The sequence below is a fragment of the Caretta caretta genome, chromosome 15 (genome assembly GCF_965140235.1).
Source record: "Caretta caretta isolate rCarCar2 chromosome 15, rCarCar1.hap1, whole genome shotgun sequence".
Lineage (NCBI taxonomy): Eukaryota > Metazoa > Chordata > Testudines > Cheloniidae > Caretta > Caretta caretta.
Window position 1 is genome coordinate 3,573,551 of NC_134220.1, and position 13,619 is coordinate 3,587,169.

The 13,619-nt window shown below is 47.0% G+C and overlaps 1 protein-coding gene across 3 annotated transcripts in view; it reads right to left on the reverse strand.

Annotated features, from left to right (window-relative positions):
• MORC2 (MORC family CW-type zinc finger 2) overlaps positions 1 to 13,619 on the reverse strand; it is a 116,124-nt gene that overhangs the window by 86,542 nt on the left and 15,963 nt on the right. For all 3 annotated transcript variants that reach the window (XM_048821068.2, XM_048821067.2, XM_048821069.2), the window contains exon 5: positions 4,017 to 4,107. In XM_048821068.2, coding sequence (XP_048677025.2) covers positions 4,017 to 4,107 — 91 coding nt within the window. The remainder of the gene's footprint in view (positions 1 to 4,016; positions 4,108 to 13,619) is intronic.

A 13,619-nucleotide genomic window follows, 5' to 3' on the forward strand; every position in this document is an offset into this window, starting at 1 on the left:
AGATGCCACTCTTTGTAAGAGTTCATGATATTGCCTGTGATCATCAGGCAGAGCTGGTGAAGATGGGGTGACTACTTCATTTGGCAAGGACAATGAAATGGCCACTGAAACTCCTGAATCTGGCGCAACTTCCTCCTCTTCACACTCTGATGAAGCCAGTTGGTGTCAGCTAAGAGAGGGTAGATAAGGTTCATGCATAGATCTGAGGTGCCTAGAGAGTAAGGGTCCCAGGGAGGGAGGGATAGCTCGGTGGTTTGAGCATTGGCCTGCTAAACCCAGGGTTGTGAATTCAATCCTTGAGGGGGCCATTTAGGGATCTGGGGCAAAAATTGGGGACTGGTCCTGCTTTGAGCAGGGGGTTGGACTAGATGACCTCCTGAGGTTCCTTCCAACCCTGATATTCTATGACTTCAGTAATGCCAGCATGAGCAGTCAACCAGTTGGAGCCAACCTCATGGCACTGGGAAGTCATATCTTGGCAGAGACAGGACCCTGATCTACTGGAGCTTCTGATCAGACTCATCTCCCTATGAAGGGTAGAGGTTCATCTGGAGCCTCTGACTCATCAGATCAGAAGGTAGGTTCCCAACTGACAAGCAGAACCATCAGTACCAACAGATGGATACTCAGATTTGTGGATAGTAGAGATCACCCCAGTGTCTTCGAGGTGGTTTGTTCCAGGTGTGATGCTATATCTAAATAAAGTTGGACTTAAGAGGATAGGGGATTGAGGACAGGAAGAGCAAAAATGTACTCCAGGGAAACATAGGTCTCAGACCACCTCAAGGTGCTAGGTGTATGGGTGGTTGGGCCGCTAGACCCGAGACTTCTCTGGATATAGTGGACATTGAATCCTTTTGGGGCTCTGTTGGTATCGGTACAGAGTCTGATCTGGATGGGTCCTTTGGCTTATACATCAGCATCAAGATTGGTACCAATGGATCCATACTCCTACGGGCCACATTCTCCTGCAGTGGCTGTTTACCTGGGCCTAAGTCCTTATCATCCATGTGCACGGACTCGCCTGACTTGGACAGAATCAGGGATGGATCTTTTCAGAGCATATTTTACAGAGGATCTGTACCGATGCTTGTGACAGTGCCCCTTACTCTAATAAGAGGCCTTTCATTCGCTAGGCTTGGAAGTTGTAGTCTCAGCTCCTGAGCTCATGTTCAGAGGGGCACTGCCAATTTATTGAGACCAGTGTACAGAGGGGGCTCCTTGGCCCAGATCAACTGGGGTCTCAGGGCTTTTTCAGTCTGAGCTCTCAACCCCAAGTCTGAGGAGGGAAGCAATGGCAGATGCAGAGACGTGAACCTCACTGAGACAGTAAAGGCAGTGCTGGTGTTAGTCACACACTGAAAAGAAGCAGGGGTAGGAAACACGGAAACAGTTCTTAAACCCCAGGACACAAGGCATAGTCCTTGCCTTCAGGAGAGAATTTTCCCAAGGCAGGGAACAAATAGTGAAAATACTAAAATACTACTATTTACAATATATAAGTACAGATTAAAGAAAATGACAGAAGCAGCTGCAGACCCAGAAGATTCTGACTCAGGTCATGTGACAGTAAAAAGAAATTGGAAGAGGGTTGGTCCATACCACCCATTGTACTCTTGGTTCAGAACACAAGGAGAGTAACTGCATGTGTGAACCAGTGGACACTTTTTACTAAAAATCTCTGGACTCAGACATACAGTGCACTTGTGTACCCATATATGGAATACAAATAAGGACCATCACTTGAAGAAAACTAGAATTTCTGTAACTTGCCTTTGCATTAGAAAACTGTTCAATTGAGAGGCAGCATGCTCCGGCAGATGTTGCACTGGACCGGACTCAAGATACCTGGATTCTATACCGAGTTCTACCAATGACCTGCTGCATAACCCTGGGTGAGTCACTTCTCTTTGTGCACTATCCACCCTTTGTCCATCTCGTTTATTTAGACTGTGAGCTCTTCAGGGCAGGGACTGTCTATTACTATTGCTTTTGTTTGTACAGTGCCTAGCACAATGGGATTCTGATCCTGGTTCATGCCTCTAGGAACTACTGGAATACAGAAACCCATTAATCTAAATTCTGGGTCAGACATTTCCCCCTGTCCAATTGCCCAAATTCACCAGACTTTAAAAGAGGAAAAAAGTGGAAAAATTAGTGGTCCAGGCCACACTTTTCAGAGGCGACTAGTGATGTTAGATATCCAGCTGACACCTAAAATTGAGACACCCAACAGTCACTTTTAAAGTCTTGGTGTCCCCAAAATAAGCTTTCATTTTGGTATGTTACTCCAGGGGGAATTCTGCACATCTGTGGATACACAGAATTCATCTGTCCCGCATAAATTTTGTCATGTTGTCCCCCCCCCGCATAAAATACATTCTGCCCAAGAAGTATTGCATTTCCACCTTTTGCCCACCAGAGGCTGCTCTAGCCCAGAATAGCCAGCCACATGGACACAGCCAGCTGTTCTCGTGCCCCAACAGCCCCTGGTGTGCAAAAGGCAGAACTGCAGCACTTCTGGGGCAAAATGTATTTTCTATGGGGAAAAAAAATTTCTGTGAGTGCCCAGTATTGCAGAATTCCCCCAGGAGAAGAAGTTCATCACAGCACCCTGCCTGCAGAGTCAGGTCAGGACAGAGTGTGGCACACAGGACTGTTGGGGGTGCGTGTGTCACAGACTGGGATTCAGAAAGGCTAGTGGGGGTGGGAGGGGAGACAGACTGGGCATGGGCTCAGGAGCTTGTGGGGTGACAGTGTTGAGCCACAGGAGGTTGGTTGCAGGAACACTTGGGGATGGGGGAGGAGGCTGCAGAGACCCATGGGGATGGAGGGATCCAGGGACAGGGCAGATGCGTCTGACTGAAGGGGAAAGGCTTGTGGTCAGCTAGGGTCTGCATGGGGGAGGCTTCCCAACTCCCTAACAATCCCTCCCACCCCACCAAAAAAACCTTCTCACAACCACACCCAAAACCCTCCAGGTTCACTCCCAGGCTTCTTCCCTCTCCCTCAGCTCCTCAGTTACCCGACACCCCCAAGTCTTTGCACTGCTTCTGACAAGTGCAGGAAATACAGTTCTGTATTGTAATTTAAATGAATTACTCAAAGTGATCACTCTCGTTACAGCGTGTATGGTAACACCCATTGTTTCATGTTCTCTGTGTATATAAATCTCCCCACTGTATTTTCCACTGCATGCATCCGATAAAGTGAGCTGTAGCTCATGAAAGCTTATGCTCAAATAAATTGGTTAGTCTCTAAGGTGCCACAAGTCCTCCTGTTCTTTTTGCGGGTACAGACTAACACGGCTGCTCCTCTGAGACCTGTCAAAGTTCTGTATTAATATTATTTGTCAAAAAAATTTTACGTGAATCTTTTTTTTTTTTGGTCTGTATTGTTAGACATACTTGTTAACAGATATTTTGAAATAAATTACCAAAATAATTGAAACTGGCATTATTGTGTTATTTTGACAACTAAAACATGCAGAATTTTTAATTTTCTGGCACTGAATTTTTAGGTTTTTTGCAGAATTTTTATTGGCACAGAATTCTCCCAGTAGTATGTGCCCCAAACCAAAAGAGCAAATTCTGAGAAAATCAGAACTTCATTCCTAATAAAGATTCACAATCATCCCAGAAAAGTCTTTGGGAATCCAGCACTGGTAGCCACGTTGTATCTACAGGATTCATCTTTAGAGGTCACCACCATAGTCTCCTATTAGCAAATGGTCAATTCAAACCTCATTATGATATTGCCATGTAGTGTAAGTTATTGTGATGTCATAGCCCTAGGACCAACTTCATTGCCTGAGAAAGAGTTACAAGGAAAGTGACAGACATACAGAGAGTGTATCCAAAGCTAACAAATAAAGCCACCCATAACTCCCTTATGGTAGCTTTTTAAATGGGACTTTAAGTGTTTCCTTTTTACAGAAGAACATGAAGCTCAACATTTGCTGGCCCTCTATAAGCCAAACTTCAAGATCTCAGAAGGCTGGCTTCTGTTATACCTACGATTTCAAGCCGTTCCCATACTGCCCAATTTGAGTAGACTCTGGTGATCGTTTGGACGATTTACCAAACTGAATCACACTTGCAGCATCACCTGGAATGACAGAGAAAAAGTATGTAAAAAATATTTTATACATATATTCTCTCTCACACACACAGTTTTTTTACAAGACTATCATGATTATATTACACAGTGACAGATTACATTACACAGTCCAAACACTGGAGGCCAGAAAAAAGGTTGGTTATGGCTGTGATTTTTTAAAAGATATTTTTATACCAGCAAAAGGAATAATGCAGATTCAATCATAATGGCAAAAGAACCTTTGCGAGTAACGCTTACTTCATTCGGTGAAACAGTATAAACTATTTTGCTAGTTGAAGCTGCATTTACTTTAAAATGGTTTGCTCATATAGTTATACAAGCAAACCTTTTCTAGTGTAGACTAGACCCAGGACCCTTCAGAATTCCACAGAGATACTGTTCTTCTCTCACAAAATAGGGAAATCTTCTTCTGCTCTTAGGTCCAAAACAATTCCAAATACCACCTTCAGGTTAAAAGAACCCAGCAGGACACCTACAGCAAAGATTCTGCTGCAAACATTATTCAATATCATCAACATTTTGTAAAATACAAAAGCATAAAACTCCCCATAAGTCTTTGCACCCATTTCCAAGTCTTTCCTCTATGAAACAATGATCATTTTAACAAAATAGCACTACTAACCAGAGATATGCTGATAAAACAATTGTAAATTCACTGGCAGGTTTCTAGAGCATTGGCTCAAGAATGCTTAAATGGTATTAAAGTAGTATCATTCCAATATGTAAACAAAGAGTATTAAATATTACAGTTGTATTAGCATTAGATACATGGTGCAATCACAATGGAAAGGATGTGACGTGATAAGAGAATATGATTATTCTGAGGTTGTAGGTTTTGGGGACTATTTTTTTATTTGCTTTCCACCACATTAATTCAGGTCTTCCATTATATGTGAGATGGGAAGCCAGCATTTGAAACTACACGCAAAGTGTTAAGCTTCTGTAAGTCCAAGGGATAATGGCTCAGCAAATGATTCCTTTGTGAGGTAACTGAATCCTCAATAAATTCTTTACTGAGATAAGAGGTTACTTACCTGTAACAGGGGATTCTTTGAGATGCATGGTCCTTATTTGTATTCCAAAACGTGAGTGTGCATGTGCGCCATGCACCAGAGACAGAAGATTGTTGTATCAGTATCCATTGGCCTGCACATGCCGCAGGCGAGGTTATATGAAGCTGTGAGGGATGACACCCCACCACAGTCACCCTCTCACCATCGAGCAACATGGACCACAACAGAGGGGACGGAGGGTGAGTACTGGAATACAAATAGGGACTATACATCTTGAAGAACCTTCAGTTACAGATAAGTAACCTCCTCCTCTTCTTCAAGTGATGGTCTCTATATGTATTCCAAATGCAGTTGAGTACCAAGCAGTGATCAATGTGGAGAAGGTTGCGTTGCAAGGATGCAAGAGGTACTGCAGTCTGAAGGAAGGCACAACCCACGGCTGCATCGGCTACTGCCCCCTGGGCTATGGCATAGCAGGCCATGAAGGTAAGGACAGGATGCCATGTCACCGCCTGGCAGATGTTATGCCAGGATACATCTGCCAAGGAGGTGGAAGTGGCCGCCTATGTCCATGTCAAGTGTGCCATAATCCAGCTGGGCGGCATGGCATTAGAGAGCATGCACGTATGCAGGCCAAGACCCACTTCGAGACACACTGGAAGGAGAGGGCCTGACCTCGGGATCTGTCTGCAAAGGCGTGGAGAAGCACGGAAGTCACGGGTCCTGTCGAGGTAGAAGGTGAGGTTGCAACAGACATCAAGTGAGTGCAAGTTCTATCTCCCAGACTGGCATGTGGCTTAGGATGTAAGACTGGTAGGTAAACTGACTGCCTGATGTGGAAATCTGAAACCACCTTCACCAAATTTCTCCTGAAGGTATAAGGAGACCTCGTCCTTATGGAAGACTGCCAGGTGGACCAGGACAGAGCTAAGGGAAAGGCCCGAGGCCTAAGGTTCAAGGAGGTGATGGAGAAAGCATCCAGGGAAAGGTTATGGCGCCAAGCTCAGAAGATGGAACAGGCCTATTTCACTATATAACACACTCTGGTGGAGGCCCGCCTGCTGTGGGTAAGGATGAGGCACACTGGTGCCAACCAGGTGTTAACCACACACAAGCCCCATCCAAAAACCAGGCCATGAGAGTAAGGGGGCCAGGATTGAGGTGGTGGACAGTACCCTGGTCTGGGGTGAGGTCCAGGATCAGGCAGAAAGCCAGAGGAGGTTGGGAAACCACAACTGACCGGGCCAAAATGGAGCGATCAGCAGTATTGTGGCTTGTGTCCTGGCAGATCTTCTGTAGCACCTTGGGAAGGAGGGAAATGGGGCGAGAGGCATAGTGGAGTTTGCCACCCCAAGGCAGGAGAGCACCACTTTGGAAGCTGGGCTCCGTGGCCCCCCAGGAACAGTAAAGGAGGAATTTGTGGGTCTCACACATGGCAAAAAGATCCCAGCAAGGGGTATCCCAGGCATAGCAGAGTGAATGGAGAGTGGGGTCATGGAGTTCCCACTCGTGATTGAGGTATCTGTGCTGGCTGAGCACATGGGCCATGGAGTTCTGCGTGCCTGAGAGATATGCTGCGTTCAGCGTGACATGATGGCGGATGCACCAGTTCCAGAGGTGGATGGATTCTGTACAAAGAGACAGAGACTTGGTGCCACCATGCCTGTTTATGTAAGCCACCACCGTGATCTTGTCAGAGGATTTGACCTGACACAGATGAGCAGCAGGAACATGCGGCAAGCCAAGCGGACTGCTCGAAGCTGGAGGACATTGATGCACTCGTGTGCCTCATGCTGAATCCAAAACCCCTGGGCAATGTGCTCACTCAGAGAATGCCCCAACCGGTGAGGGAGACATCTGTGGTCAAGGTGACAGCTGGGACAGGTGTGGTGAAGGGGGTGCTGAAGAACACCTTGGAGAGTCGATCCACCAGACCAGGGAGGCCCAAACCGAGCAGGGAACAAGCAGTGTGTCATCCAAGTGGGTTGCATGAGGTCAGGCAACTGACAGGAGCTACAGCTGTAGATAGCACATGTGTAATTGGGTATACATCGTTATGTAGGTGAACTGTGGTGCGGGGGTTGCGGTGAAGGTCCACAGCTACAGCCATCAAGGCGGCGAGGCGGCCTGCCAGGAGAAAGGCCCCAGCTGCCATGGACTCGAGAGGAGCATCAAGGAAGTGGATCGTCTGCGTCAGGATGAGCACCGATTTCTCCTCATTAATGCAGACACAGCGTGGCGAGGAGAGAGCGCAGAGCGTGATGGCGGATGTAGCCTGGTGCAGGAAGGCGTGACGAGAAGCCAGCTGTCCAAATACAGGAACATGGAGCATCCCAGACTCCGGAGCTGTGCTGCCACTACTGCAAACTCTTCTGTGAAGACCGTGGGGGGCTGTCGCAATGCCGAAGGGAGGGCCCTGAACTGGTAGTGGTTAGTGCCCTCACGGAAGCAAAAAAATTTGTGGTCAGCCAGGTGGATGTTGATATGAAAGTACGCATCTTTCATGCTGAGAGCTGTGAACCAGACTCCTCAGAGAAGGGAGGGAATAATCAATGTGAAATGAACGTATAGAACTTTGTCTTGCAGATGAAGGTGTTGAGAATCTGGAATCATAGAATATCAGGGTTGGAAGGGACCCCAGAAGGTCATCTAGTCCAACCCCCTGCTCGAAGCAGGACCAATTCCCAGTTAAATCATCCCAGCCAGGGCTTTGTCAAGCCTGACCTTAAAAACCTCTAAGGAAGGAGATTCTACCACCTCCCTAGGTAACGCATTCCAGTGTTTCACCACCCTCTTAGTGAAAAAGTTTTTCCTAATATCCAATCTAAACCTCCCCCACTGCAACTTGAGACCATTACTCCTCGTTCTGTCATCTGCTACCATTGAGAACAGTCTAGAGCCATCCTCTTTGGAACCCCCTTTCAGGTAGTTGAAAGCAGCTATCAAATCCCCCCTCATTCTTCTCTTCTGCAGGCTAAACAATCCCAGCTCCCTCAGCCTCTCCTCATAACTCATGTGTTCCAGACCCCTAATCATTTTTGTTGCCCTTCGCTGGACTCTCTCCAATTTATCCACATCCTTCTTGTAGTGTGGGGCCCAAAACTGGACACAGTACTCCAGATGAGGCCTCACCAATGTCGAATAGAGAGGAACGATCACGTCCCTCGATCTGCTCGCTATGCCCCTACTTGTACATCCCAAAATGCCATTGGCCTTCTTGGCAACAAGGGCACACTGCTGACTCATATCCAGCTTCTCGTCCACTGTCACCCCAGGTCCTTTTCCGCAGAACTGCTGCCTAGCCATTCGGTCCCTAGTCTGTAGCTGTGCATTGGGTTCTTCCGTCCTAAGTGCAGGACCCTGCACTTATCCTTATTGAACCTCATCAGATTTCTTTTGGCCCAATCCTCCAATTTGTCTAGGTCCTTCTGTATCCTATCCCTCCCCTCCAGTGTGTCTACCACTCCTCCCAGTTTAGTATCATCTGCAAATTTGCTGAGAGTGCAATCCACACCATCCTCCAGATCATTTATGAAGATATTGAACAAAACCGGCCCCAGGACCGACCCTTGGGGCACTCCACTTGATACCGGCTGCCAACTAGACATGGAGCCATTGATAACTACCCATTGAGCCCGACAATCTAGCCAGCTTTCTACCCACCTTATAGTGCATTCATCCAGCCCATACTTCCTTAACTTGCTGACAAGAATACTGTGGGAGACCGTGTCAAAAGCTTTGCTAAAGTCAAGAAACAATACATCCACTGCTTTCCCTTCATCCACAGAACCAGTAATCTCATCATAAAAGGCAATTAGATTAGTCAGGCATGACCTTCCCTTGGTGAATCCATGCTGGCTGTTCCTGATCACTTTCCTCTCATGCAAGTGCTTCAGGATTGATTCTTTGAGGACCTGCTCCATGATTTTTCCAGGGACTGAGGTGAGGCTGACTGGCCTGTAGTTCCCAGGATCCTCCTTCTTCCCTTTTTTAAAGATTGGCACTACATTGAGTATAGGGCGGAGCCCTCCACCCTTCTTCGGGATGAGAAATATGGAGAGTAGAAATCCTAGCCAATGAAGGGGTGGAGCACCGGTTCTATCACGCCCTTGGTGATGAGGGCATTTGCCTCGTTTTGTGGCAGGGATTCCCTCGTGGGAGCCCAGTGAAGTCGGGAGGTGAGAAACCTGATAGAGTAACCGTGCCGTACAACCCCCAGCACCCAACAGTCCGTGGTGATCTTGCTCCTGTTGTGGGGAAAAGGGGAAAGACAGCCCCAAAGGTAACGGGGGAGATGGGAGGACGAGGGTGGTGATGCAGGGGACTCTCAGCGTCAAACTTGTGCGTAAAAAAAATGTGGTTGATGAGGCAAGAAGAGGTGGCTGTGGCAGGAGCAGAGGTCTGGGGCCACTGGGATCAGTGTCTTCAAGGTGGAGCATCCTCACAGTGGAGATAGCGGTCTGGTATGGTGCACAGGACTGGGGCTGGGAGGGTTGTTATTGCTGGTCTTCACCAGGGTGGTGGGATGTAAATGCCTAGAGGCCAAAGCGTCACCCTTGAGTCCTTCAGGGAGCGAAGGGACTTGGCAAAGACTGATGAGACCAGCTTGTCTTCATTCAGGACCTCCCCTTTGATGGTGGTCTTGACCTCCTGTTGGAAGCCAGAGGATGGCAGCCACGACTCCCTGTGCATGACTACGCCAGTCGCAAGGGAGCAGGAGGATGCATCTGCGACATCGACCACCTCTTGGCGGCTCATCTGGTCAGTCAGGTGATCTTCTTACACAAGGGCCTGGAAGCCTTGCCATTTGTCCAATGGCAAGTCATCCAGGAACTCTCTGCTAGCTTGGCATAATTGTTAAATACTTTGCTAGCAAAGCCTGGTAATTAGCAATGCAAAACCGCAACACCATGGAAATGTAGACCTTCTGGCCCAGAAGGGCCAGGCGTTTGGCCACCCTGTGTGCTGGCCATGCATATGATGCCTCAAGCATTTGGTCGCCGTATGAACCACCAAGGAAAGGGGTGGGCGCGAAGAAGAGAAAGTCTGTTTCCTAAGACAGAACAAAGAACCGGCTATCTGCCCATTTGGGCATGGGAGGCGGCATGTGCCAGACCATCCACACTGGCCGCAGGACAGCATCGTTGATGGGCAACACAGTGCAAGCCAGTCCCTGGGACTGGAAGATATCCAGCAACTGGTGGTGGTGGTAGTGGTCCTGGAGCTCCTCCAGGGGTATGCCCAAGTTACTAGCAACCCTCTGCAGCAGCTCCTGATACTATTTATGACTGTCAGGAGGCGAGAGGGTGGGGGGAAATCAGGGTATCATCCAGCAACGAGCAGGTGATGGTAGGGACTGTTGGAACCCATCAATACCGGCTCCACTTCTGAGTCTGAGCTGTCTGGGTCTGGTGCAGGGGCCCAGACCGAAGGTTAGGTGCCCTGAGAAGGTAAATAAGGCCAGTGGTGCATTCGACGTTACTGACACCTCACGCTTCTTTTTAGCTTTGCTCTCAGATTGGGGAAGCTCACCATGTGTCTGCACAGGATATCTCACCTGACCGGGCGCTGCTCGGAGAGGGAATACTGAGCTTGGCAGCAGTCTGTGACAGGGGCTGCTACAATGCCCATGAGAGTGTTTGCGACTCACACTGGGACTTCTCTGGCACCGGCGGCACCTTTGGATCCGAGGCGCGAGAAGTGCTAGGTGGGGGGCTCACCACTGGTGAAGGGTGTTGCACCATCAGAACTGACAGTTCCTGGTCAGACTGGGCACGCAGCCAGGGAGTCTATTCCATGAGCAACATATGGAGGCGGAACAGGTGAGCCCCACAGCAGGAAGGGGTGGCAGATTTAGCAATGGGCAGCTAGATGGGCTTCCCCAAGGCAATAAAGGGAGTGGTGGTACTCATGACTCATGGAGTATGAGCAAGGGCACGACGAACAGTTCTTGAACTGCCGAACGTGGGGCATAGTCCCAGGGAGAAGCAGGGGCATAGCCTGGCCCCAGATGCGGTGAGGATTAAAACTAACTATAGAAAAAAGAAAGAAATACTAACACTGTACAACGAACAAGCATGTTTGCAGGCAAGCTACGAGTATGGAGGAACAAGGATTCCAACTCCAACCATGCAGCGGTAAGAGGGAACTGAGGGGGCATTGTCCCGCACAGTCTCATATAACCTTGCCTGCACCATGAGGCTATGTACAATGCACATGCGGGCCAACTGACACTGCTGAAAAAAACTTCCAGCTCCAGCGCATATGTGCACCTGTGTTTGGAATACATATAGGAACCATCACTCAAAGAAGAACAGAGTTATCACAAAGAATCTATTGGGAAGAAAAATCTACAAATGCAAAGACTGTGAAATTCCTTAGTTCAGACAAGACGACTGGAATGCCAAGGGGATCAATATGACTGGCTCTAAAGGTCTAATTATTCATGGAAATTCCATCTTGTGTCAAGTCAAACTAAATAGGGTAGGACACTTCAGAGCAGCTTTAAAGAGCTGCAGTGATCTCTCTCCTCTGGGAGAGGGGGCTAAAGAGTGCCTTCATCTCCCTGCCCCTAACAACCTGCCAGGAACCCTGAAATCTCTAAATGTGTGACCAAAGAAAACAGACTGATGCTTTATTGTGGTCGTAGCAGTAGAGACCCCATCTGTGTGTATGGTTCTTTGCCTGTCCTTTTAAATTAAATTTCCAGCATGCATGACAAATATCTTTAGTTAAGCTTTATGTTCATGTTCCTTTTCATGCAAGTTTTTGGTGAATAAATGGTATAGCTGCATTGCTTTCTGACTGCACTGTATTCTAAAGGAAGTTGCTCAGGGATCTACCTCTAGGGACCAGCTACCAGTCCACTAATTGGTCCTCATTAGCCAAAGCAAACAGGCAGAGTGTTTGAATCACGTCTGAAAAACCTAACAAGGCTCCTTGTTTTGTCTACTAATCCTCAATAGGCTTTTGGATTCCATGAAGCATTGAGGGAAGAGACAGACCTACACATCACAGGGTGAGTGCTATAACTTTGGCACTGAAGCACAAACTAGTTGGAGTGAGCAGTAACGATAGAACTTGTTTATACTATAACTTTAGCCATATTATTTGTAGCTTAGTTGTTGTTTTGTTGTCCACAGGGCACAGAGCAAAGAACCACTGAACAAATATCCCAGAACAAATATCAACCACATAGCAAGTGGTTGAGTTAGTGGACTTGAATTATTGAAGAAAGGAAAATTTTCAGATAGACGCCTTTTCCCATTCATCATATTCAGGTCCACTGATCCCGATAACGGGATTTTAATCAGAAATGCAGTTGTACAGGGAAGGTATTAGTTTGGAGCCAGAATTTACCCATTGATCCATGGTATTTCTAAGGCTCATTGGTATCTATGCACAGAAAAAAGAACTAGGCACAACAGAGGCTTGAGTTCATTGTGATGCTATGGCATCCAGCACTTTCCTGCCAAGACCAAACTGGAACACACTTGGATGTCTAATTTCAAGTGTAGCAAAGGTACAACTCCGGACCATGTAGTCACCTTGCCGATTTCTTCATAAAAGAGATACAACCTCATGAATCATAAGATGAAGGATAAACAAGTTAGCCTTCAGAGGGAACCCTTAGCTTTACATGCTTCCAACACACAACACCATAGCCATGTGGTCATGAAGGATTTAGATGTCTAAACCCTTCCTTTAAATTGATGTTTGAATTAAAAAAATCAGATCCATTCCAAAATTAAAGTATCGCTTCTTTGGTGTGGCAAGTGCATTTCTATCAGCATTCTATGAATAAGGCCTCAGCATGGAAGACATGAACATAACCTTAGATGACAGGAGGGACCAATGGAATGGCTTAACTAGGCATCTGGTAAAGTTAACAGTTTGATAACAGTTTATTATGGAGGTCTGTGACCATCTTAAGTATGAAGGATTCTAAACCTTCTGGATGACTGTATGGGAGTAAATCTTGCCTGGTCTACAAATTCTCAGGACATATGCCTATTGAGGAATTTTCAGGCCCGTTGAGAGGCATGCATTAGTCTAAGGTTTGCTTATTTCTGCCTCAGTGTTTAAATGTCAAGACATGCAGAGAATATTGTCTATTGGTAGAATGGTTCCTTGAGAAGAACAGAAATTATACAGAAATTATTCAGAATATTCTTTTCTGTAACCATTTCCTCTGAAATCTGAGCCCTCTGAGGTCTGGATAAGCCAGAGGAGCTTTTCTGTATGTTAAGCACACTAGATGTTCCATGGCCTAGTCTGTTATGTCATAGAACTACAGCTTTCTCAGCCATAATGAGATGAGAATGATTAGACCCAATCTCCCCTGAGCTTACGGAGAACCCTAGTTCATGAGCAGGAAGAGACGACAGACTTAAAGGTGATATTTTGCATATGACCACCCATGTCTGCTGCTTCTAAAACCTTATAGATGAGCAAAAAATATGGGTCTCTTGGGAACAAAGTTGTTTC